Genomic DNA, 24,288 nt, shown 5'->3' with positions numbered 1-24,288 from the left:
ATCAGGTAGCCACTTTGGAAAAGGTCTGGCTAGTCCTCATAAAACTCATGGTCCTAAGACTCAGCCACCTTTGAAAAGTGCCATGTTCAAGAATGGTCACCGCATGTGTAATCATAACAGTCAAAATCCAAAATCAACCCAAACGCCCATCAACAGTAGGCAGATAAATACATTGTGGAATATGCATCCGGTGGACTACTACTCGGTCATGAAAAAGATACACTCAACAACGTGGATTAATCTCACACAAAATGTTTTATAAAAAAAAAACAACACTGAATTCTGAAAGGGCATACTATATGATATTGTTTATATGAAGTTTTAGGAAAAGCAAATTAGTCACGGGGTGGGGCAATGGCTGGAGGGGGAAACACAAATGATGGGCATCTTACATTGGGCGGTGGTCACGTGGGAATTACGTCATACTCACGCCTTCACCAGCAAACTAATAAAACCTGTAGTCACGTGACTCGGTGGGTCCGAGCAGTTGGTGCGGGGGTGGGGGGGAGGTGTTGTACCGTCCCGTTTCAAAAATGTAGTCTGTTCCCCACTCACCCACCCAGAGTCCTGTGTGTCCTCAAGCAAGTCCCTGGCCCTCTTGGGACTCAATTTCCCCCCTCCCAGTGAGTGGGTCCAGGAATCTCCAAGGCGCTTCCCGCATTTGTTTCTGGAGTTAGAGGTGGCATTGCACCAGATCCCAAGCCAGGCTTCTCGGGACAATCGTTCCAGCGGTGTGTGACCCTCGCAAGTCTCCCCCAGGCGCCTGGGTCATGCGCACCTATTTCCCGGCTTCATGAGCGCTTCCTGCAGCTTCCGGGGCTTTGCTGCGCGCAGGCACACAGCAAGCGCTGAGTAAGTGGTGGCTGCGAGGGGACGGTTAGAACTGCCCTACAGGTCGAAACGTGTGTTTGAGACAGGGTCCGTGGGGGTGCCCCAGAGTCTCCTGCGGGTCGGGGCCAGAAGCCCAAGGGCCCTGGCACGGAGCTGTGCGCGACGCTGCGCCTTTAAGAGGCGAACGGAATGTATCAAAACAGAGCGGCTGCGCGCCCACTGGTCGCGCGCCGCACGTGACCGCACAGCTGATTTCCTGCTCCCCCCTTTTTGTTGCTGCGGCCGCCGCCGAGTGTCAATTTCCGCGCCGCCGCCTGCGGTCGACCCCAGTGCGGCTCCGCGCGCCGCCCACCGAGCCCGCCGCGCGCCCCTGGCCCGGGTCCGAGCGCCCATGGCGCAGTCGCCGGCAGCAGCGTCGCCGGGCGCGCCGGAGCAGGGCTGCCCCATCCGCGTGGAGCACGACCGTCGGCGCCGCCAGTTCACCGTCCGGCTCAACGGTAACGCCGGGCCCGCCCGCCCCCGCCTTTTGTCTGCGCGCCGCGGGGCCGGGGGCGCACTCGCGGGCCAGGTGGGGGCGGGCGCCCGGGGCGGCGCGAGCCCGGGGGCGGCGGAGGCAGGCACCGGGCGGCTCCGGTCCCGCCTCGGCCCGGGGGAACCCGCACCTGCTTGGCCCGGCTGTTTTCCGGGATCCTGCCGAGGTCCCGGGGAGCGGGTGTCCCGCCATTTCCCCATTCCCGGTGTTGAGTGGCTTCTGGCTGCCCCTGCGAACCTTCGCTTTTTTGCGCAGAGGGGGCTGGAAGACCCTGCTAGACCGACCGGGGGCTGACGGACTGAGGGGCTTCGGCCCGTCAGGGGCGGGGCGGGGCGGGGACGGGGAGGGACGGTGTCTCCTTCAGACCCCGGCGGCTTCGGGGCTTGGCCAACTTGCCTCATCTCTGTGCGCCCGTTTCTCGCCTCTACAGTTGGATTAACTCCTGGCTGGTGGGAAGAACTGGATGCCCCAGTAAGAGTGAGGTTCAGAACAGCGCCTGCGGCAGGTAGTCAGTGCTGGAGGACACGGACTGGGCATTACTGATTTTTTCTTTTTTTTTTGCTGGCAGGATCTTAGTTGCAGCATGCGAACTCTTAGTCGCGGCATTTTTGATTTTTTAGTTGTGGCCTGTGGGATCTAGTTCCTTGACCAACCGGAGCCTTGCATTGGGACCGCACTGGAACACCAGGGAAATCATTGGGCATTACTTTTTAAACCAAAGCGAAGTCAAGCTCCACCGCTTACTAGTCCACGCCCCCTCCGCCTGATTGTGAAATGGAGGGTTGAATTCCTTGCATCCCACCCCTCTCTGTTAATAACTTTTTCCTCCCTCCCAGCTGGGCCTTCTGTGGTAGTGCCCAAGCTGGATGGGCCCGTATGGGCCACTGTGCCCTTGTCTGAGGAGGGAAGGGCGAGGCTTCCTGAGGTCAGGCAGTGGGGGGAGGGGCAGAACTCGAATAGGGTCTTGTCTGGGCTGACCCCTCCCACCTGCGCTTGGAGGGTCTGGCTGGGACCTTCTCAGACCCCATTTGGCTGTGTTCGTCTTTGAACCCGGCCCCAACACACGTCTGTTACAACACTCTCATGACGTGGCCATCACCACCCTGTGTTCAGAAGAGTAAGCTGAGGCCCCCGCAGGCCAGAACTCAAACACCTTTTCCTTCCTCTTCTCCGTTGTGGTGCCCACCCTGGCGCACCTGGCCTTGACTCTCAGGGCTCCCCCGCTACTCTCATTCCAAGAGACCCCCTGGCTTTTCAAGGCTCCTGAGAGGCCTCTGATTTCCTTGTGGGTGCTCAGGAGACCCTCAACACTCAGAGAAAGAAGAAAAAGGGGACCCTTGGGGGTGTCCCTTCTTTCTTTTCCTAATGAGTACAGCCATTAGGGACACCCTCTTGAGTTGGCTGGGGTCAGGACTGGATGAGCCCAGCTGCCTTTGTAAACTTGCCCCGTCTGTCGCCTCCTGCTCAGATGGCTGACTCTAAAGTGGACCAGGATCCCTGGGCAATTTCTCACCAGTCTGCAAGACCAGACTGTGCATCCAGGCCCAAAATGGTCTGGGTGTGTATAGGGGTGGGCCGAGGGCTCCTCTGTGCCCAGGCCCCCACCCTGCCTCAGCTGGGGAGGGGAATGGCCTGCCATGGTGACTTGCAGCCAGGCCCTGGAAGCCAGCTCACTGTGCCCATTGAGAGAGGTGGACACTGAGGCTGAAAGGTGGAGCAGCCCTGTGGCTCCTAGTGCAGGTGTGTGCCACCCATCCCCTGGCAGAGCTAGGCTGGTGAGTCCCCAGCACATTCCAGGTCTGGGGAGAAAAGAGCAGCTGTGTGCATTCAGTCCTTGGGTTCCCGGCATGCCCCTTGCACTGGAGTCAGTTATTTTATCTGCTGGCAGTGTTGGTGGAGGGGCTGCTCTGCCCATTTTACAGAGGAGGAGGCTGAGGCAAGGAGAGTTACCAACATGCCTGCAGTCTTGCACCTTGGAGGTAGAAGAACTAGGATTCATGCCACAAGTGCTTCTTGAGTGCTTACTATGTGCCACACATTGTTGTAAGTGCTGGGGGCTCAACCATCTGAGGGTCAGTGGACAGTAAAGCATAGACTGTCCTGAAGAACAAGACCTGTGAGAAGTAAGGTTGGGGTGTTGGGAAAATGCCGGTGCTTTTTGTTTTTGTTTTTTTGGCCACACTGCATGGCATGTGGGATCTCAGTTCCCCAACCAGGGATCAAACCCTGCCCCCTGCAGTGGAAGCATAGAGTCTTAACCACTGGACCACCAGGGAAGTCCCAAGGGCTGTTGTTTAGAGTCAGGTGTCCAGGAGGGCTTCCCAAGAAGGAGGCCAAGAAGGGAGCTACGGTGGCATGAGTGCTCCTTGTGGAAGTGGCGGCAAGTGCAAAGGCCCTGGGGTGCCTGGTGTGTACCGGGAGCAGCAGAGAGGGGAGAAACAGAGCCAGGCCACAGGACAGGGGACATCAAGAGGCATGGAGGCAGGTGATGCGGGGCTGTGGAAGGCATTATGAGAACTTGGTCTTGACTGGGTGAGGTGGGTGCCTGGGAGGGTCCTGAGCAGAGGGTGGATCAGATGTCATGGGCTCCCTCAGGCTGCCTGGGGGCAGGCAGCATGAGCAGATGGGGTGAAAGCCCAGTTCCTCGGTGCTTGCTGAAGGAAGCGTGGACGGGTCTTGCTGACATGGGGTATGAGAGGACATGGGTGCTCAGGCTTTTGCCTGACCCCCAGATCCAGGGCCTGAAATGCTGGGGTGACACGTGGGCTAACCTCAAATAGTGAGGACCCAGCCCTGGGTACTCTGGGGGAGGTGCCAGGAAGAGGGAGCAGCTGGCTGAGGCAGGTGGACCTGAGGGGCCGCAGGGAGGCTGCTGAGCTGAGGATGGGCGGGGTCTGACTCTGCTTCCACGGCGGGTGCAGGGGCTGGTGGACGTGTGAACAGTGGTCAGATTCCAGGAAGATATTGAAAGTTCTGCCCACGGGTCTGCCAAAGGCTCAGACTGGCGTCTGAGACACGTGCGAGAAGGACCCCAAGCACCTTGGCCTGGCTTGTTCGTGGCCATGTGCCCAGCTCCTGAGAAGTGCCACGGATGGGCTCAGTGAACTTTTGTCAAGGGGGCAGAAGGGTGGGTGAGCATGTGGTTGGATGGACAGACACGGTGGCTGAGAGGCTGGAACTCCAGCTAAGTGTTTCTCCAGCAGGGGACTGGGGCAGACTGGTGCACCAGGCCTGAGAGGGTGTGAAGGTCAGTTGCCTGTGCCTCCTGGGCCTGGTCACTTTCCTGCGGACGCTGGTTCTGCTGCTTCTGACCTTCCCCAGGGTCTAGCGGGTGGTCCAGCTCTCTGGTCTGTTCAGGCTCTGGTCTAGTTGGCAACTTGCTGAGTCCTGTTCTACATCCAATATTGGGCCTTGGGCTCGCATAGCACTGGGCAGGTGCTCCAGTGGGGGTGCAGAGAGCTGGGCCTTGGGGAGCAGTGGGAGCCCTGGGATGCTAAGCTTGATGGTAGCAGAAAAGGCCCACATGGGGCTCGGTGTGTTCTGGACGTTGTTCTAAGCACGCTAACCCTCCAGACACTGTCGTGAGGAGTGCTCTGTTATATCCATGCTTTGTGGATGAGGAACTGAGGCACGGAGAGGTGATTCCAGACCCAGCACTGCAGCCCAGCACCGAACCCCTGACCCTTCCCCCAGGCCTCCCTGCTGGTTCAGGGCCTCACCTGCCCACCACCTCCCCACAGGATGTCACGACCGGGCAGTCCTGCTCTATGAGTATGTGGGCAAGCGGATCGTGGACCTACAGCACACAGAGGTCCCTGACGCCTACCGCGGGCGCGGCATCGCCAAGCACCTGGCCAAGGTAGGGCATGGAGGCTGACCCCATTCAGAGGAGACCAGGCCCAGTGGTGGCCAGGCCCTGCCCTCCCATGGGCTGCAGCTGCCACCTACCCCCCTTTCACCTCTACGCCCCCACCTCCCAGGCCGGGCCCCCAGGGACCCGGATGCCTGCTTTATGTGGGGAGCTCACTGCTGGGACCCAGTGTGCATGGATGGTAGGTGCCCAGTGAACTCTGCGGGGGGCCGAGCCTGGCACCAAGTGTGAGGGTGGCCGTGAGTCCCCTAAAAGCTGTTCGGGGCCCCGCCCTGCAGTCTCCACTGCCCCTCTCCCCTTTTCAGGAGCAGCTCTGTGCTGGTCTGTGGGGCCATCCTGTTACCAATAAGGAGTCCTGGGTAACAGGAGTGGGGTGGGAATCTGTTGGGCACGAGGGTGCTTAACCTGCAGCCCCCAGTTCATTCGCAGAATGGGAGAAGAGATTGGAATCCTGTCACCAGAGGGTCTCAGGCTGAAACCGGGGGTCAGGTGTGTGGGGTGCTGAGTGATCAGGTGGTTCCAGACCCACTGGGTTGACAACTGCAGGCTGACCGCTCCTACTGCTGGCCTTGGGATCCCTGTGAACACTGGGCGACCTCTGCTGGGAGCAGAGGGAGCCCCAGGTGCCCTGATCCAGCCCACAGGGGTGGCTTCCTGGAGGAGGCATCCAGTGAAGAATGAGTGGAGAAGAGGGTTCTCCTGGGGCCGGTCTGACCCTGGCCCCCTCGCTTCCCTGCCATGTCCCTCAGGCAGTTTATCAGTCTGTCCGGGTTTGCCAGGTGTAACAGGAGTGGTGACAGCACCTCTGCCTCCATCGCAGACCCAAGGGAAAGCCTGGAGTGTGAGGGACTGGGGCTCTGACCGCTCTTCTCTCTGCCTGGCTGCCAGGCCGCTCTGGACTTTGTGGTGGAGGAGGACCTGAGAGCCCATGTCACGTGCTGGTACATCCAGAAGTTCGTCAAGGAGAACCCTCTACCGCAGTACCTGGAGCGCCTGCAGCCATAGCCCTGGCTCCACAGGGCTCGAGCCCGCCTATCGGACCCCCCAGGCTTTGCCCTGGCCTCCGTGTGCTCTCAGGAATCCTGGTCCCCACGGGGGACAGACTCAGAGTTATTTTTGTAAGGACACTCGTCTGTGGCTCTGGAAGGCGGCTGGCCAAGGATGGGCCATGGTCCAGCTGCCATGGCGAAGCGGGGCCCGGCTGTTCCCGCTCTGCAGACGGCGTGAGGGCCTGCAGTCGAGATCAGAACGTGTGGGTGGGGGGCGTCCCTCTGGCCGTGCCGGGTCCCCCTGCTGCTCCGTGCTCTGTGAGGGGCAGCAGGGGGTCCGCTCCCCAGATGAGGAGCAATAAGGAACTGTGTGTGCCAACTTCCAGGGCCATTGGGCCAACGAGGTGGCCCCCATGCTGCCCCTGCTCTTGACTGTGTGCCTGGTGCAGGAGATGGCTACAACCACGGGAGCCCTCCCTGATGAACAGGGCCAGGAATGGGCTGGGTGCCAGTCCAGGCTCAGGCTCACACACACACGGCTGGTGTCTCCTTTACATACGCACATGCACATGCGCGTGGCTGGTGTCTCCTTGGCAACCCGCCCTGCAGGACAGTGGTCCTCTCCCTCCACCCCACCCCCATGCCCGCCCTTCCCTTTGCATCTGAGTGTCTTGGGGATCCCTGCCCCTCATTGTGGGTGAGCTTTCTCAAAGAGGACCCTTGAGCTGGGGTGGGAAAGCTGTCCTTCACAGACCACAGAGGAAGAAGCAGTTCGGAGGGATTTCCTGTGCAAACGCCACACGTCAGAGCGTCCTTCCTTTCCTGCAAGCTATGGCCCATCAGGAGTCTGAGGCCCCTCCCAGACTGCCTTCCTGGGAACAGCTTGGGGAGCACCCCAGCACCTTTGTTCTGTGGGGCCTGCCTTTTTGGGGACTTCCTTTTGGGGGCTCGTTGAGGCTCAGAGTACAGCCTCCTGTGTCCTGCTCCCCACAAGGGCCGAATTCACGCCTGCTCCCCTGTGGGGCCAGAGGGCAGCTCAGGAGTCCCGTCCTTCTGGGGCTGAGATGTGAGTTAACAGTGAACCCCTGGGATGACACAGCCCCTCCAGGCCACTGGCTGGGGTGGACTGCTTGCCCCAGTGACCTCTCCCTGTCTGACCTCGGCAGTCCTCTCCAGGGTGCTCCCACCTATATACGTCTCACCAAGCAGTGGGGACAGCTCCATCTACGTGTATCCAAAGGCCTGGCAGCCCTGAGTCACTGTCCTCGGCCCCCACATCCTTCCCAGCGCCCAGCCCTCCTCTGGCCTCCAGGAATTCCTTAGAGGTTGCAGGACACCCTCCCCTTCCCTCTGGGCCCCTGGCTGTGTTTGCAAAGAGCTTTGGGGGAAGCCCCTCCGAGGCCACACATGTGCCCTCCTGGTGCTGCGTAAGACAGAGTAGGTAGTAGGCATGAGGGTGGACTGTTGGGCAGCCCAGGCTGTGGGCCATTTCCCTCTCCAGCATCACCCCCTCCCCATCCACACTCCCATGTTCAAGCACAGACTCCGTCATGAAAACTCTCCAGTAGCTCAGAGAGCTGGTGCTGATGCCTTTGCGGCCTTCTGGGCGAGGTGACCTGGTTCTAGGAGGCACTGTCCGTGGGAGGGTGTCCTGCAACAGTGGCACAGGGGACCCCAGGGCAAGTTGCATGTGGAGGGACCGGAGGGCGGGGTGGCACAAGGGGGCCCACCATGCCCCAGCCTGCACCTGTGTTCTCCCAGCGGGTGACTGGCTACCTGGCTGGCACACACAGCACTTAGGACTTGAACCAGGGATGTACAGGGTCCCCAGGGCCCTGTGGCACTGGGCCAGGGACAGCTCATCCTGTTTCTGCAGGTGCAACCTGGGCCCCCTTGCCTCAGGCTGCCTTACAAAATGCCGCTGCTCTCACTACGGCCCTTGACAGCAGCAACGGCCAACTCCCCCAATTGGGTGGGTGTGCTGCAGACCCAACCCCGGAAGCCCAGTCCCCTCCACCAGCACTCCCAATCCTGACACTGCCGGTGCTAGCCCGACTGTGTGACGTCTCAGCCTTGCCCTCCCACCCCACCCATCCCAGGGAACTTGGGGAACCCTCACTCAGGAGGCAGGTCATGTGGACCAGTTTGTGTGCCGCCAGCAGGGAACGGGAAAGCTCAGAGACCTATCAGGCCCCCAGCAGGTGGCCCCATGGTCACATGCTCTCTTGCCAGGGCCATTTGGTAGGTCTCACCCAGTTGAGACAGGCGGCCACCCATGTGCCTTTCCCACTCAGGACCTGCTGCAGGTGGCGTCTGGGCCAGGGCTGGTCTCCAGACGGAGTGCATGACATTTCAATAAAAGGTGTGACCCAGTGTGGCTCTAGGACTGCTTCTGGAAGGGCAGGGGTGCTCGCCTCCCTCGCCTCTGCTCTACCCCCAGGGCAGCCAGGCTCCCAGGGTTGGAAGCCCTTGGGAGTGGGAGGAGCGAGAAGGGCAGACTTGGCAGGTGTCCGGACTCATGCATCCTCACTGGCAGGGAAGCGAGGCCCTGAGAGGTGCAGGTGGCATCAGGATCCGGAGGTCTGCTGGCTGCGCCTGTGCCTCCTCCCAGGCACGGGCCCCTCTGACCGAGGTCACGGTCAGGCCTCCAGCACCAGGCTCCCCTCGCTGGGAACAGCTGGACAGGGGGGCCAGGAGGAGAATGTCACGTCATGTCATCTGCCCCTCTCCCCCCAGGAACCCTCTCCGGGCTTCTGTCCAGCGGGGGAGGCAGAGTACTCAGGCAGGCCAGGGCCAGCAGCACTTAGGACACAGGATGGAGAGCCGCCTGCATGGAGCCTGGAGCCCGAGGACTCCAGGGTGAAGCATGTTCCTCTAGGTCCCCTGGGGGGCCCTCTGTGGTCATGACCAGCTTGGCTTCCATAGCAGCTCCGTGAGAAACCAGGTATTGGGAACTGGAGGCTGGGGGTGGGGGGTCAGGAGGCTACAGAAAGGTGAGGCCAACAGGACCCATACCCGGTTCCTGCCCGCCCCCCCCATGTCCATGAACTGTGGTGGGGCCCTTGCAGGGTGATATGTAGGGACATGCCCAGCAACTGCCCTACAGCAGCCTGGGGTCTAGAAGTAAAACCCATGTTACTTTCCACCCCGAACCTGAATGAAACAGAGGGGCAGGGACAGGACAGGCTCAGCGAAGTCCCAGTGGGAGAAAGGAGGGCAGGAGCTAGCAGCCAGGTGGCTCTGGGGTGGGTGGGTGTTGGGTGCTGCATGCCCCCGCTTGACTGGTCCTCCCCCTCTGGTGTCCCCGCAGCCACCTCTTGGGAGTCTGCTCACTTTCCTGCCCACATACGTGTCAGCAGGATTTCCTCCAAGCAGCAGCTCAGGGGCCTGAGGCCCCTCTAGCCTGCAGAGCTGCCATCCCCATAGCTGACTGTGTCTGTCTGTGGCACAGGTGGGATGGGACCTGCTGTGGAGGACGCTGGGGACAGGTTCTAGGCATACAAACAAGGAGCCTGCGTGCTGAGGCTTGGATGGGAAGAAGACAGCACAAGCCCGCTGCGATCTGGACTTGGGGAGGGCTCTTTGCTCACAGCATGAGGCAGGGTCCCCTCAAGGCAGCCTGGCTGGCAAGGTGAACCTGGGTGGTTCAAGCCCGGAGTTAGATGGCAGGAAAGACCAGCACACACAGCTCTTGGTCTCTGGGTAAAAGAAAGCAGTTTTGTTTTTTTAAACTGAGGTATGGTTACTATACAATTAAATAAGTTTCAGATGTTCAAGATAGTGATTCAGTTGGCCTGCCCAACACTTCACACAAACAATGCCCTGTATTAAATCCATTCTGTTTAAAATACCAAGGGTGGGTTTTTTTCCCCTAATTAGACACTGACTGCTCCATTTACAGTTGAGAAAGGTGATATTCAGAGAGGAAATGACTAACCAAAGGCAAACCCAGTATCTCTCCTGTCACCCTAGTCACATTACTGGGTCACAACGCTTTGTCCCCAGCTCTTCCTTGCACACTCCTCCTCCAGGCCCCATGCAAATGCCGTCTCTTGAAAAGACCCCTAACTACCTGTAATCTCCAAGTCATCTATTACATCATTCTGCTTAATTTATTATCACTCTGGAAATAGTTGTTAATCCCATTGGACTGGAAACTCTTGAGACCAACTGCAGGGCATGAGGAATCTTAGTTCCCTGACCAGGGATCAAAACCCTGCATTAGAATTGCAGAGTATTAACCACTGGACCACCAGGGAAGTCCCAGACCAGGAAGTGTTTGTCTTACTAGTGTGACTCTAGTGCCTAAGAGTACCTGGCACTGAGCGTGCACATGGTAATTACTTGCTATAAGAATGAATGGCTCACTGGTAAAGAATCTGCCACCAATGCAGGAGATAAGGTTCGATCCCTGATCCAGGAAGATCCCACATGCTGTGGAGCAGCGAAGTCCATGTGCCACAACTAGAGCCCAAGAACCATAACTACTTAAGCCCACGTGCCCTATAGCCTGTGCTCTGCAACGAGAAGCCATCACAATGAGAAGCTCGCACTGCAACTAGAGAGTAGCTGCCACTCGCCACAACTAGAAAAAGTCCTCACAGCAATGAAGACCCAGCACAGCCAAAAATAAACAAAATTATATATATGTATGTACATATTGTTGTTGTTATTCAGTTGCTCAGTCATGTCTGACTCTGCGACCCCATGAACTGCAGCACACCAGGCTTCCCTGTCCTTCACTATCTCCTGGAGCTTGCTCAATCTTATGTCCATCAAGTTGGTGATGCCATCCAATCATCTCATCCTCTGTCATCCCCTTCTCCTCCTGACTTGAGTCTTTCCCAGCATCAGGGTCTTTTCCAGTGAGTCACATCGGGTGGTCAAAGTATTGGAGCTTCAGCTTCAGCATCAGTCCTTCCAATGAGTATTCAGGACTGATTTCCTTTATGATAGACTGGTTCAATCTCTTTGCAGTCTAAGGGACTCTCAAGTCTTCAACACCACAGTTCAAAAGCATCACTTCTTTGGCGCTCAGCCTTCTTTGTGGTCCAACTCTCACATCCATACATGACTACTGGAAAAGCCATAGCTTTGAATAGACGGACCTTTGTTGGCAAAGTAATGTCTCTTCTTTTTAAAACGTTGTCTAGGTTTGTCACCAAAGAGCAAACATCTTTTAATTTCACTCACCATCTGCAGTGATTTTGGAGCCCAAGAAAATAAAATCTCTCACTGTTTCCATTGTTTCCTCATTTATTTGCCATGAAGTGATGGGACCGGATGCCATGATCTTCATTTTTTGAATGTTGAGCTTTAAGCCAGTTTTTTTACTCTTTAACCTTCATCAACTGGCTCTTTAGTTCCTTTTCACTTTCTTCCATAAGGGTGGTATTATCTGCATATCTGAGGTTACTGATATTTCTCCCAGCAATCCTTATTCCAGCTTGTGCTTCATCCAGCCCAGCATTTCTCATGATGTACTTTACATAGAAGTTAAATAAGCAAGGTGACAATATATAGCCTTGATGCACTCCTTTTCCAATTTGGAATCAGCCATCAGTCCGCTGTTTCATGTACAGTTCTAACTATTGCTTCTTGACCTGCATACAGATTTCTCAGGAGGCTGGTAAGGTGGTCTGGTATTCCCATCTCAAAGAATTCTCCAGTTTGTTGTGATCCACACAGTCAAAGGCTTCAGCCATAGTCCATTAAGCAGATATTTTTCTGGAATTCTCTTGCTTTTTCTGTGATCATAGGGATGTTGGCAATTTGATCTGTGGTTCCTCTGCCTTTTTAAAATCCAGCTTGAACATATGGAATTTCTCTGTTCATGTACTATTGAAGCCTAGCTTGCAGAATTTTGAGCATTACTTTGCTAGCATGTGAGATGAATGCACTTGTGTGGTAGTTTGAACGTTCTTTGGCATTTCTTTGGGACTGGAATGAAAACTTACCTTTTCCAGTTATATATATATAAAGAAATACATACTTTAAAAAATGAAGAATGAAAAAAAAAAAAGAATGAAGAAAAGGGTGGTAAGGGAAGTGGCACATGATTTCTGAGTGCCAGACCAGCTAGAACCCATCTGCCCTGTAGGCTACCTCTTTGCCACCAGTCAGTGGTCCCTGGGGGCCTACAGGGATTCCAACTTCAGCCATTCAGATTGTGCCCTCAGTGGGAGCTGTTACTGAGGGAAACCTGACTGTGATGCTTCCGGGTATCTGTGCATTAGCAGTGAACCAGAGGTGACATTCTGAGGGGTCTCTGCTCAAGTTAGCAGGCTGAGGCAAATGGCCTGTTAGAAGTTAAGTGCAAGTGCAGGGAGAGGATCCCAGGTCCACAGCTTCTGAGCACTTTCCTCTGTGCACTAGACCCCAGCCTGATTCTTCCAGAGCGGTACCATAAGGAGCAAAATCTCGGCAACCAGACAGCTTGGGCTCAAATCCTGGCACATGAGGTCAGAGAGTGAATCAGGTAGGTTTTTCTCATTTGCAAAATGAGAATGTTGATAATAACAGTATCACTTTCATCGGGCTGATGTGAAGATAAAAGTCACTCAATTTTTTAGAACAGGGCTTGTCCTGACTTAAGTCAGTTGATTGTTACTTGTGTGCTGAGTTCCTCAGGTGTCACCTTATGTAATACTCATATTGGTCTTAGGAGAGGTGCTAGCTAGTATCACTCCAAGGTTACAGACCAGGAGGCAAAGAAACAGCGGTTAAATACGCAGTCCCAGATGGAGATCCACACTTAAAACGCAGCTGTTCTAGAACCCCAGGAAACCCTCTGAATCAGCAAACTAGAGAAAACAGACTAACCACAAGACAATGTGGTCATCGTTCATCTGTCTCTAGTAGTGCTGGCATCTGGAGGTGGACCTGTGACCCAACTGAAGAGCGGGTACTGCTGAGGGGCGGTTGGTGGGGAGAGAAAGGCATTTTAGGCACAGCACGGACCGTCTGTGGTTGAACTCGCACTCTCTGTATCTGCTAACCTGGCCAGCTTTAGGCAGGAAAGGGAGGTAGCTGAAGCTGGAGTGGGGTGCGATCTATTTCGGCCGGGCTTCTGGGTTGCGCTAAGGAGCCTGAGTTTCATCTTGTAGGTACTGAGAGCTTGTAAGAGGATTTGACATTTAAGACTATTGTAGATTGTGAACCGGAAGGAAATCCTGGGGAATCCTCAAGGACAGGAGCTGCACCTACACCAAAGAGCCCTCCGGCCCTGGCTCAGCAAGTTCCACCAGCCCCGAAGCCTGAGAGCAAGCGCCGTGGTTCTCCCGTCTCTGAACTCGTAGCAAATTTCGACAGGAGAGTTGCTCAAACTCTCATAGGTCTAATTAATATGTCTACCAAGGCTGTCGGTCGGAAGCAAGAGAAGGGACTATACGTTCCAGAGCTGCGAGGGGCCCCCAGATCAGCCCCCACTCGGAAGGGACAGCGGGCAGGAGTCACTGGGCTCCGTCTGCACTCCCAACTCGGCAGCGTCCAGGCAGGGCTCCCGCCATGGGGGTGAGGAGCCAGCAACCGCCTTCGAAGACGCCCTAGAGTGGGGCTGTGTCCTCGCTACCGCGGCCGGACGCGGCTGGGACATGCGCGCGGCCGTCTCTGCAGCCATCGCGCTTTACGTTCCCCCCCTTCTCCGCTTCCAGACCCACTCGGCCAACAGTCTGGCAGCAGGGACTCCGCGGCGGCGGGGACCTCGTCTCTTTTGCCTCCCGAGTATTTGGGGGATGACTGGCAGTGGCCCTTCGGTGACCTCAGCGGTCGAAGATCTCGAAGCACAGGCGGCCGGGAGAAGTCTAGTCCGGAAGTGGACCCTCAGCGCCGCCAGTCTGAGCCCGCGTTCCCAGGCGGCCGCGGGGCGGGCTTTCCGGAGCGCTGTGCATTGTGGACTTTGTAGTCTCGCGGGGCCGGGCCCCCGCCTTGAGCGCCGTCCGGGAAGGCAGCTGGACTACATCTCCCTCCCGCCCGTGCGGTGTCGCGAGGCCGCCCGGCGCGAGGCGTTCGCGAGCGGAGAGTCTCCAAGATGGCCGCGTGGGGAAGGAGGCGTCTCGGCCCGGGCAGCGGCGGTGGCGGCGCTCGAGAGAGGTGAGGCCCGGGCTGCTCCCCGCGAGCGGTTTAGGGCGGGAAACCGGCGGGGCTCTTTGGACTGCAGCGCAGTCCCCGCCTCCGCCCCGGGGTTCGCCCCGGTCCGCCCACTGGCGCGCGGGGTCTCAGTTCCGGTCGACGCGGTCTCAGCGGGCGGCTCGGGGAGGGGTGATGGCTGGCTGGGCACTGCCGGGCCGCGGCGGGACCCGCCTGTATGCAGCGAGCCGCGCGGCGCTGGAGCCCCCGCCCGCCTGGCCGCGCGCGTGGTCTTCTCCAAGCTGCAGCGAGGAGTGGTTCTCAGGACGGAGAAGGGGAAGCTTTCTCAGGGAGCCGGTGCGGGCCGGACGGGACGGACCGCACGGGTACCGAGGGGCCTCAGCTTTCCGCGCTGTTGCTCTGGGCGGGGAGCTGACCGCTTTCCCCCAGGGGTGATCCTTGGGACTTTGGAGGCGTCTCCGTGAGCGCCCCTGCTGTGGAAGTCCTTTGCAGTGACCTTCCCTAACAAATGTGCGTGAGTAGGGAACCGGGGGCTTGATTCTTCCGAGGTGGATCTGGATGTAAAGGATTCATTTTTAGATGAGATTGGAGTAGTTCTCGTTTCGTGTTGAATTTACAGTTTTTGCTTCTGGAAAACAGTTTCAGCTTAGTAGAAGCTGTTGAGGCACCAGAAGTTTGGGAAAGGAGAGGTACTGGTAGAGTCACACGCTTTGTACTGTCCTGACCCTTCTGTAACTTGTGGGCTGGTGCGGCGGAAATCGGCAGGATCTCCGTGGTGTTTTGTTTTTTCCCCCAGTGAGGACTGTTAAACAGAAAAGTTGTATTTCCCACCCCCCCACCCCGCGCCTTTTCTCCCAACTACTCTGCGTTATTCTTTTTCTTTGATCGTTTGCACCACCTACTCTTTGCGGTCGCCTTCTGTTTGGTTGTGGTTTAGTTCGCTAAGTCGTGTCCCACTGTTGCGACCCCATGGACTGTAGCCTGCCAGGCTCCTTTGTCCATGGGATTATTTCCAGGCAAGAATACTGGAGTAGGTTGCCATTTCCTTCCCCGATCTAGGGATCGAACCCGGGTCTCCTGCATTGCAGGCAGATTCTTTACCAGCTGAGGTTAGTTGTGTTGATAGAACCCTCTAGCTTGCATTTTATTCTTGAGCCCAGAGTTATCCAGCCTTGTCTCTTCTGCACTTCCTCTTCCTTGAAGAAGCAGCAGTAAGTGGCCAGGAGGTACTTTTGTATTTCCAACTCCCACCCGGCATTTCTTAGATCGTACCATAAAAAGTTAAGGAGGTGATCACCTTACTGGATAGAAACAACAGAAAGGGCCAAATGGGGAGACCCAGACTTCATACAGGGCCGTGCCAGCAAAACAGAAGCCTTTACTGATCTAAGAAATTAAATGGGCAGGGGGGGCGTTCTCTTTCGTTTAAGACAAGTGTTAATTCAAAATTGAGTTTGCAAACCAGGATCCCAAAGGCTGAATCTAGTCCTTGACTCTGACCCTCAGTTTTTAAGAGAATTTAAGTTATCAGTGCTTGTAAATGGAAAAACTTTACATTAAAGTCCCCTTGGAAAGCTCTCATTGGCTCTCTTTGGTCAGAGCAGGTGCTCATCATTCCTACCTGACAGCTTGACTCATCGCAGTTACATGCCTGGTCTCCTTAAGTGTTTCCACTACACCCTTCGGCCTGAACAAGCAGGCTCTGCTTGTACGTGCATATGTTGTGTGTCAGCCAAGAATGGGGCGTCTAGTTTTGTGGTTTGGGTGGCACCATCTGCCCTCCTCCTAGATAACGTGGTGTGGCTGTGGGACCCCTCTGTTTGCTCTTCTGGAGGAGCGTTTGCTTGGGCCTGGTTTCCCTGAGCTGCATGCTGAGCAGGGGTGGAAACCTAACCCGCCCAGGCACACCTCCATTCCTGCTCAGTGGGTGGGAGGACTTTGGGGTGGGGCAGGCGGATTAACTGCCCACAGCATAGACTGAAGCCCAGGCAGACTGGAGGCTCTGTGGCTACAGTAGGCTGTTCATGGCGCTCTTAAATGACTTCGTTCCATGTCACATTCATGCTGACTCAGATTTCAGCTCTACACTGTAAGACCACTTTCCCAAGTTGTCTCACACCCTTCATTGGAATCTGGTTTATGCTGACACTCTAGGAAACATGGTCTGGTTTGGGGCATTGGCTGGAGCAGAGCAATGCTTTGGGCAGGCGTTCCAGATTTGCCCGTGGCTGCAAACTCCAAAGCCTGCCTTGTGCTTGAAGGCCCTGCTTGGTGCCCGACGGTTGGCAGGAGTTGCTGCTGTCATCTGTGTGTTAGTGGTTGTCCGGTTTAGAAGGCACAGTGTATGGGTTCTTGAGTCTAGAGCTGTGTTAATTCAGTGCCCACTTGTCATTTGCAGCAATTAGATCTAAATTAAAGTGAAAACTTCAGCTCCTCAGCCACAGTACTCACATTGCAAATGCTCAGTAGCCAACCATGGCTTGTGGCTCATGTACTGGATGGTGAAGATAGAGAACAGAAAAGTCAGCGATGGTCTAGACCAGGATAAGAGAGGGATGGAAGAAAAGGATGAGAGCCGCTTGCGTGTTTTAAAAGTTTGTTTTATTGAAGTATAGTTGATTTACAATGTTGTGTTAATTTTTTTTATTTTTTTTAAGAGAATCCCTAGGCTTCCAGTAGAAGCTGTTGGTCTGGACCATTTTAAAGTCTTTATTGAATTTATTACAAAATTGTTTCTGTTTTATGTTTTGTTTTGTTTTCTTGGCCATGAGGCATGTGGGATCTTAGTTCCCCTACCAGGGATCAAACCCAGATTGCCTGCATTGGAAGGCGAAGTCTTAACCACTGGACTACCAGAGAAGCCCCCCCCCCTTTTTTTTTAGTGTTTATTTTTGACCGCATCAGGTCTTGGTTGTGGAACACAGACTCCTTCCTTGAGTTATGTGGCCTGCCTCTCTAGTTGAGGCACATGGGCTCAGTCGCTGCTTTTCCTTGGCTTCCTTGGCGCTTCTGTTGTGACTGATTCTGCTGTGAACATGGGTGCAAAAGTATGTTTGAGTTTGAGTCCTGCTTTTAATTATTTTGGATCTATACCTAGAAGCAGGATTGCTGGATCATATGGTAGCTCTATTTTTTGAGGAACTTCCACACATTTGCCACAGTGGCTGCTCCAACATTCCCATCAGCAACGCATATGTGGGATCTTCCCAAACCAGGACTTAAACCTGTGTGCCCTGTATTGGGAGGTGGATACTTAACCACTGAACCACCTAGGAAGTCCCAAACTGGCCTTTGAGTCCACAGCATAGGATTTTACTGATTTCCTTGGCTCCTGAGGAAGTGATTTGGGGTTTGCCAAAAGTGGGTTTTCCTAGACCCCAGGGAGGTGGGGGAGGGGAGGGTTGGTGAAGGCCACTGCCTGGTGTGGTCACATGACCCCATACTTCCTGGGTGGGAAGCAACTTCGTTAATAGTTTTTAACAATATATTAGTTTAATTTTTACAATAATTTAAGTTTTTCAGCCACAGATGCACTAATTACTGTAATTTTCTCCCCTTGTCACTTTTTTTTTGCTGTGCTGGGTCTTCGTTGCTGCACGCTGGCTTTCTCTAGTTGCTTCTCGTGGTCTTCTCACTGTGGTGGCATCTCTTGCTGGGGAGCACAGGTTCCAGCGCAGGCTCAGTAGTTGGTGCACCAGCTTAGTTGCCCCACACATGTGGGATCCTCCCAGACCAGGACCTTGCATTAAGAGGTAGATTCCTAATCACTGGACCACCCAGGAAGCCCTCGTCACTCCCTTCCGAAGTACTTTCCCTGAGTCTGTTGGGAACCTGGCACTTTGAGGCCCGGGGCAGGGGCAGAGGGTGACTGTGATGAAGATAGTCACAGCCCTCAAGGAGCTTTGCGTCACCTCCTTCTGTGTTTGAGCTGAGTACAGGAGCCCAGGGTCACTCCAGAAAAGGTCCCTAATGCAGTTCCCTGTCCTGGTTCAGTTCACCTGGCTCCAGCATGACCAGAAAAGATGGGTTTCAGGGCCAGTGGCCACTTTAGTGGAACAGGGACACAGACCGCAAGACTGTGAGACCACCTTGGCCCCGGGAGTGGAGGCCTCTTTGTGGGGCCCAGGAAGTTGCTGGAGCAGGAGGGGTTCCTTCCCCTCAGCTGGAGGCCTCGGCCTATCTGGTCTCCTCTACCCCAAGAGATACAAAGCTACTGGTTTAAGAAAAACTTTATAAAACTTTATCATTATAAAAGAAATGTGTATTTATTTTTTGTTTTTGAAAAGTACAGAAAACTATGAAGAAAAATAAAATTAAAAAAAAATACCTGTTGGGCCACCATCCAAAGAAAGGCCATGATTGGCCTTTCTCATACATCATCTTTAATGCTTTCCAGCAGGTATCTTGTCTTGGAGTTATAAAAATTGTATGTTAAATCCATCAAAAGTACCTCTCTAACATGTGAAAAGTTACAAACTTGTGGGGCCCTGGAGGCATGAGGCTGAAGGAAGAAAGCAGCCCCAGCACATGTGCCCTGCGATGCCTTCCTACCAAACGCCCAGAAGAGGCAGGTATGGAGTTGGGAAGTCGGCTGGTGATTGCCAGGAAAGGGGGTCATGGGGGATGGGGAGCAGTGGGGTTACTCTCTCAGATGAGGAAGAGGCTCTAAAACTGATTGTGTGTTAACTCAGTGACACTTAAGTCAGTCGAGCCACTGACTTGTGCGGTGGAAGTTGGTGAACCTATTTCAGTAAAAGCTGTTACGTAGGAAGCACTAATCAGAACTACCATGAGATGCCACCTCACACCCACTGTAGGGCTATTATTGAAAAACACGGAAAACAAAAGTGTTGGCAGGGATGCAGAGAAAAGAGAACTCTTGTGCACTGTTGATGGGAGTGTAAATTGGTGCGGCCACTATGGCAGTGTGGAAGTTTCTCAGAAAATTAAAAATAGAGCTACCATATGATCCAGCAATTCCATTTCTAAGTATATATCCACAATAATTAAAAGCAGGGACTCAGACATATTTTTACACCTATGTTCACGGCAGCTAGAAGGTGAAACCTACCCGTCAACCATGGATCGGTAACAGAATGTGGTCAACCGTGGATCGGTAACAGAATGCGGTCTCTACATACAAGGGAAAATGAAGGAAATCCTGACACATGCTGCGATGTGGATGAGCCACAAGGATATTATGCCAAGTGGAATAAGCCAGCTGCTAAAAGAAGTATCACGTGGTTCCACCTATACGAGGCCCTGGATCAGTCAGATTCATGGAGAGACAGCAGAAGGGCAGCGTGGGAATTGTGGTTTAATGGGGACAGAGTTTTAGTTTTGCAGGACAAAGAAGTTCTGGAGATTGGTTGCCCAACAGTGTGAGTGTACTTAACCTTACCGAACTATATACTTAAACTGGTTAAGAGACTAAATTTCCTGTTAATGTATTTTACCATAATTTAGAAAAGATCAATAAACCAAGTGCTAGCATTTCCCTGGCCACACGTCCCTCCCTGCAGACAGCAACCACCTCACTCCTAAACCCTCCATCATCTCCATGACGACATGTGTGTGTGTGTGTGTGTGTATGTGTAAGACACTTACTTGGCTCTGTGTGCTTCTGATTATGTATGTGTCTCTTTCTCTGCTCTTGTAAGGGGTCTTCTGCTCTCACCAGACAGTACTGCTTTGAACATTGTTGTGCAACCCTGACTTTGGGAGGAGTCTCCAGACTTTGGGGGTTCCATGCCTGAGGTTCCTGTAATCCCAGGTTCCTTTGAAACTGGCTTTGTGATGGTGTGGGGTCTGTCCTATGGGTTCTTCGTGGGGGCCCCAGGATGCCTTTGATGACTGTTTCCTGGGTGCTGCCGGGGCTGATTCAGATGAGGAGAGGGGAGACCAACTGGCTGGAAGCAAGATAATCAGCCCCTGACCCCGAAGCAGCAGGCGCCTGGCAGGCCATGCTGTGCACTGGCCAATCCCATTAGTTCCACAAAACCTACTGGATTCAGAGGGTTCCCAATCATGAAGTAAAATTGGCTCCTTTTCTTCCTGGAGCCGCTCTCCTGCTAAGTCTCAGGTCTTGCATCTGCTCAGAAGCATCCTGTGCGTGTAGAAGCAAGCGTTTAACTCTTACAGAAACGCACTGAAGATGGCCAGCTGCAAACACTGTTCTATGCTTGACTTTTTCACTTTACTTTGAAGGCTTTTCCATTATCAGCCTGCTCTCAGATTTGTTTTTTAATATGGACTCCTTTTACTGTGTTCTCTTACTGTTCATTTCTCACCTTCAACAAAATGAAAAAATATAGTCCCTTAGTAAGGCTCAAAGGATCCCAGTTAGCTATTGTTGTCGTTTTTAATTTGCCTTTGTGTACAGGGTTCAAGTTGGCTGGTGATGCTGAGATGATTCAAGGTAACCCTCTAAGTGTGTTCTTTCCTTAGTTGGGTTACTTTTGACCCAGAAACACAGCAGGCTGCCTGCAGTGGGCACTGGGGTAACCAGGCTTGGTGGCCATGGCCCCTGGCTTCTGAAGCAGTAGTCTCTGTCAGCTGGGGGACTAGCTGGATCTGGGGGTCTAGGCAGGGTGGAGGGCACCCCAGCTGAGGGTGTGGGTGCTGACCACGGGGTGGGTCCTCTGAGTGAGCGGCTCTTGTAGGTCTGTGTGGATCTTGTACTTGTCCCCATCCCTGCACTGGACCTGTTTCTCTGGGTGTTGCAGTCTGTCCTCTCCTGAGGGTAAAGAGGTTTGACTTCTGAAGCAGAAGTAGTGGTGAGCCCAGGATGGCATGCCTTCGGGGCTGGCTCCCAGCCTGCTGTGTGAGAGGGCCCCTGGGAGGGTTGGTTCGTGATGATGGACAGGAGTCCACAGGAAGACCTGGGGGCTCCAGGCGGCCACAGCGGGTGATCGCCTGGTCCACACCCCCTCAACCGGGCCGTCCTGACTGCCCCTGTCCACTGACTGTTGCTCTCTGTCCTGTCTGGGCTGAGCCAGGAGCCTGGAGGGACCTGTGGCACACGCACCAGTCAGTGGGGATGGCCTTGCCCATCATGTCTGTGGGAGGAGCCAGGGAAGCCTTCCTCCAGGGTGGGTGCTAGCTCAGCCAGAGAGGTGAAGGCCAGGGAGCTGGGAAGGGCTGGGTGAGCAATCAGGTGAGGGTGGGGCCTGCCCACTGACATGCCCCCGAGATGGAACAATCTGTTCAACTGATGCTTTCCTGTTGGGCCTGTCTTGTCACTGCACTTGGGGTGGCCACAGTCTGCCAGGCAAGCAGAGCACTGCACTCAGGTAGATCAGGGTTTGGGCAAGAATGCTCTGTAATCCCGACCTTGTCCCTGCGTCTGGCTCTCAGTGCTGCAGAGGGACTCAGTGGCCAGAAAGCTCCACTTGGATTCCGACAGCAAGGCCTTACCACCAGAACCCCCTCTGTGGGTCACCAGGGTGTACAGACCCCGCCCCGCCCTCCACGAGCTCCTCTCCCGCTGCCTGGCTGACTGGCTCGATTATGAACTTGAGAGCACAAAGGAGATCCCAGGCCAGGATGGCTCCTCTGAGACTGAGGTCATGCCTCATAGGTTTGCTTGTCTGCTAAGGAACTGAGTCCCACCTGGAGCCTGTCTCCTTTCTGAGTTAAAAAACCAAATGGGGAGACTCCAGCAACGCCCCAGAGGAAGACCGTCTCTTCCAGGTTCATTGATGTCGGTGGTTCAGCTCATTAACTACCTAGAAAGGCTGCCCTGCTAACTGGACCCTGTAGCCAGTGCCTGGGAGTGTCCCATCCCCAGGGGACGGCTGTTTCCCACACACACAGTTTCATGGGGGCCTGTGACTTCATTGAGGGGCTTCCCCGAGCCCAGCTTAGTTACAGTTAACTATTCCAGGATAAAGAGCCCCCCTGCCTAACTCCCGGAGCCTGGTGGCGCCTCCTCACCCTCCCCCTGCAGCCTCAGGAGAGCATCAGGCCCACTGTCCATCCACCTGGAAGGAAGCTCTGCCTCCTGAGTGTGCGCACTTGTTTGCTTGGGTAGCTTTTCCCACCACATCCCCGGGGAGCATGACCAGAGGGGCACCAGCGGTCAGCTCCCCATCGCCCCTCCATCCTCCCAGAGCTCTGCCTGACAGTCGGCCTCTGCTGCCCTGAACACACAACTGTTTCCCGCTTCAAAGGAAACACTGACCATGGAGATTCTGGGGTGACCTCACTCCACACGCCTTCCCTGGTCCTGATGTGCACGGTCGCTGACTGGGAAGCTGAGCCCTGTTCCCAGTGGCCTTTGGGTATGTGCGGGGTGGTGGGAGGCTTGCCTCTGTATCTCTGGGTCACAGAGCAGCCACCAGTGCTTAACTGTCCCCTTTTTCTCCTCATCTCTCCTTCCTAAGGGTGAGCCTGTCGGCCACAGACTGTTACATTGTACACGAGATCTACAACGGGGAGAACGCCCAAGACCAGTTTGAGTATGAGCTGGAGCAGGCCCTGGAAGCCCAGTACAAGTACATCGTGATCGAGCCCACCCGCATCGGCGACGAGACAGCCCGCTGGATCACCGTGGGCAACTGCCTGCACAAGACCACCGTGCTGGCGGGCACCGCCTGCCTCTTCACCCCGCTGGCGCTGCCCCTGGATTACTCCCACTACATCTCCCTGCCCGCAGGCGTGCTGAGCCTGGCCTGCTGCACCCTCTACGGCATCTCCTGGCAGTTCGACCCCTGCTGCAAGTACCAGGTGGAGTACGACGCCTACAGACTGTCCCGCCTGCCCCTGCACACACTCACCTCGTCCACCCCGGTGGTGCTGGTCCGGAAGGACGACTTGCACAGAAAGAGACTGCACAACACGATAGCGCTGGCGGCCCTGGTGTACTGTGTCAAGAAGATCTACGAGCTCTGCGCGGTATGACCGCGCCGCGCCGCGCGGCGGCCAGGCTGGGGAGGCATCTGGCGTCACGGCTGTTATTTTAAAGAAATAACAGGTGACAAGCGCACCAAGGGTTTTCTCAGCTCGTCACACTAAGACGTGGATTTCCACCACCAAGGGGCCTGCGGCTGTGGAAGTCCCACTGGGCAGCAGGATGTGATGGAAGCGAGGCTCCGGAGGGGGTGTGGATGCGCTTGGGGGTCGTTAAGTGTGTCATTTAACTGTACCATCCAGAGCCAGCCAGAGGCTAGTGACCATTAAAATGATGAGAATTTCAGCTCCAGGTGTCTGCTCTCTCGTGACGGCCCTGGTGGGAGCGTGCAGGCAGCAGGAGTGGGCACCACTTGCAGCAAGAATAAGCCTCTCACCCGGCAGGCCCAGCCCCTCCTGGAGGAGCCTCATGTCTCACCTGGGCCTTGGTTCAAGGAGCGCTGCTCGGGTGAGGCGGGGCAAGGCCAGGCCTGCCAGTCTCTGAGTCTCTGCTGAGTTTGCCCAGAGAGCTGGGGCCTGGGGTCTCTTGTCCAGGTTCTGATTTAGGAGAACAAACTAACGCCTGTGTTTTTTTTTTTAAGCATCAAGGCTGTCCTGCTGTGGACCCTGAGTTCAACCTGCTGCCCCAGGCTGAGGGAAGACTCCCCTCGTCTTCCACCAGAGGGGGCCCTGCCAGCCCAAGACTCTGCTCAGGTCCCACTGAGGGCACATGTGTGAGTGACACCTGGAGTTTCAGAGAGTCCCTCGGGAAGGTCAGATACCAGAGTGAGAAGGGGTGCTTGGGGCGACGGGGCCATTTGTTTACCGGGGGAGAGCCAAACATTTTAGAACAGTTAGAGAAACTCTGACTTAATTCCAGGAGGCCTGGGAGAGCTGGGTGGCATATGGTCCACAGGTAACCTGGCAGTGATCTGGACCTCGTGTCCACCACGCATCGCCCACCACCCACCTGAGCCTGTGGGGTTGGAACGGGGTGGGGGCCAGATCTGGAAAGGGAGCCTGGCTCTGCCTGCAGACCAGACTGGGGGGAGGTGGCCAGAGGCAGACAAACAGCAGCCACCTCAGGG

General features: G+C 55.3%; 2 protein-coding genes across 4 annotated transcripts; both read left to right on the top strand.

Moving 5' to 3' along the window:
* The first annotated feature begins 1,079 nt into the window (after positions 1-1,079).
* NATD1 (N-acetyltransferase domain containing 1) lies at positions 1,080-11,463 on the top strand. 3 transcript variants are annotated; one of them, XM_070389660.1, is made up of 4 exons: positions 1,080-1,328; positions 5,104-5,222; positions 8,960-9,167; positions 10,618-11,463. In XM_070389660.1, exons 1-3 carry the CDS (start codon positions 1,223-1,225, stop codon positions 9,128-9,130), a joined length of 396 nt encoding a protein of 131 aa, XP_070245761.1. In that variant the 5' UTR covers positions 1,080-1,222; the 3' UTR covers positions 9,131-9,167; positions 10,618-11,463. The 3 variants fall into 3 exon arrangements, with proteins under 3 accessions (XP_070245761.1, XP_070245760.1, XP_070245762.1); XM_070389659.1 differs by having other exon boundaries at positions 8,960-11,463; XM_070389661.1 differs by lacking the exons at positions 8,960-9,167; positions 10,618-11,463 and adding an exon at positions 6,123-8,596 and having other exon boundaries at positions 1,092-1,328.
* A 2,695-nt stretch (positions 11,464-14,158) lies between these two features.
* TMEM11 (transmembrane protein 11) lies at positions 14,159-23,507 on the top strand. Its single transcript, XM_070389657.1, has 2 exons — positions 14,159-14,314; positions 22,696-23,507. Exons 1-2 carry the CDS (start codon positions 14,253-14,255, stop codon positions 23,210-23,212), a joined length of 579 nt encoding a protein of 192 aa, XP_070245758.1. The 5' UTR covers positions 14,159-14,252; the 3' UTR covers positions 23,213-23,507.
* The last annotated feature ends 781 nt before the right edge of the window (positions 23,508-24,288 follow it).

This window comes from Bos mutus, chromosome 19, assembly GCF_027580195.1.
Source record: "Bos mutus isolate GX-2022 chromosome 19, NWIPB_WYAK_1.1, whole genome shotgun sequence".
NCBI classification, from domain to species: Eukaryota; Metazoa; Chordata; class Mammalia; order Artiodactyla; family Bovidae; genus Bos; species Bos mutus.
The sequence above is the reverse complement of the archived record's forward strand: the minus strand, read 5'-3'. Positions and strand labels throughout refer to the sequence as shown.

Excerpts from the sequence above, each read along its gene's own strand:
- TMEM11 (XM_070389657.1), top strand. The coding sequence starts at position 14,253 with ATGGCCGCGTGGGGAAGGAGGCGTCTCGGCCCGGGCAGCGGCGGTGGC. Across the intron at positions 14,315-22,695 it reads GGTGGCGGCGCTCGAGAGAG|GGTGAGCCTGTCGGCCACAG; the intron begins GTGAGGCCCGGG and ends CTCCTTCCTAAG.
- NATD1 (XM_070389660.1), top strand. The coding sequence starts at position 1,223 with ATGGCGCAGTCGCCGGCAGCAGCGTCGCCGGGCGCGCCGGAGCAGGGC. Across the intron at positions 1,329-5,103 it reads GTTCACCGTCCGGCTCAACG|GATGTCACGACCGGGCAGTC; the intron begins GTAACGCCGGGC and ends ACCTCCCCACAG. Across the intron at positions 5,223-8,959 it reads TCGCCAAGCACCTGGCCAAG|GAACCCTCTCCGGGCTTCTG; the intron begins GTAGGGCATGGA and ends CTCTCCCCCCAG.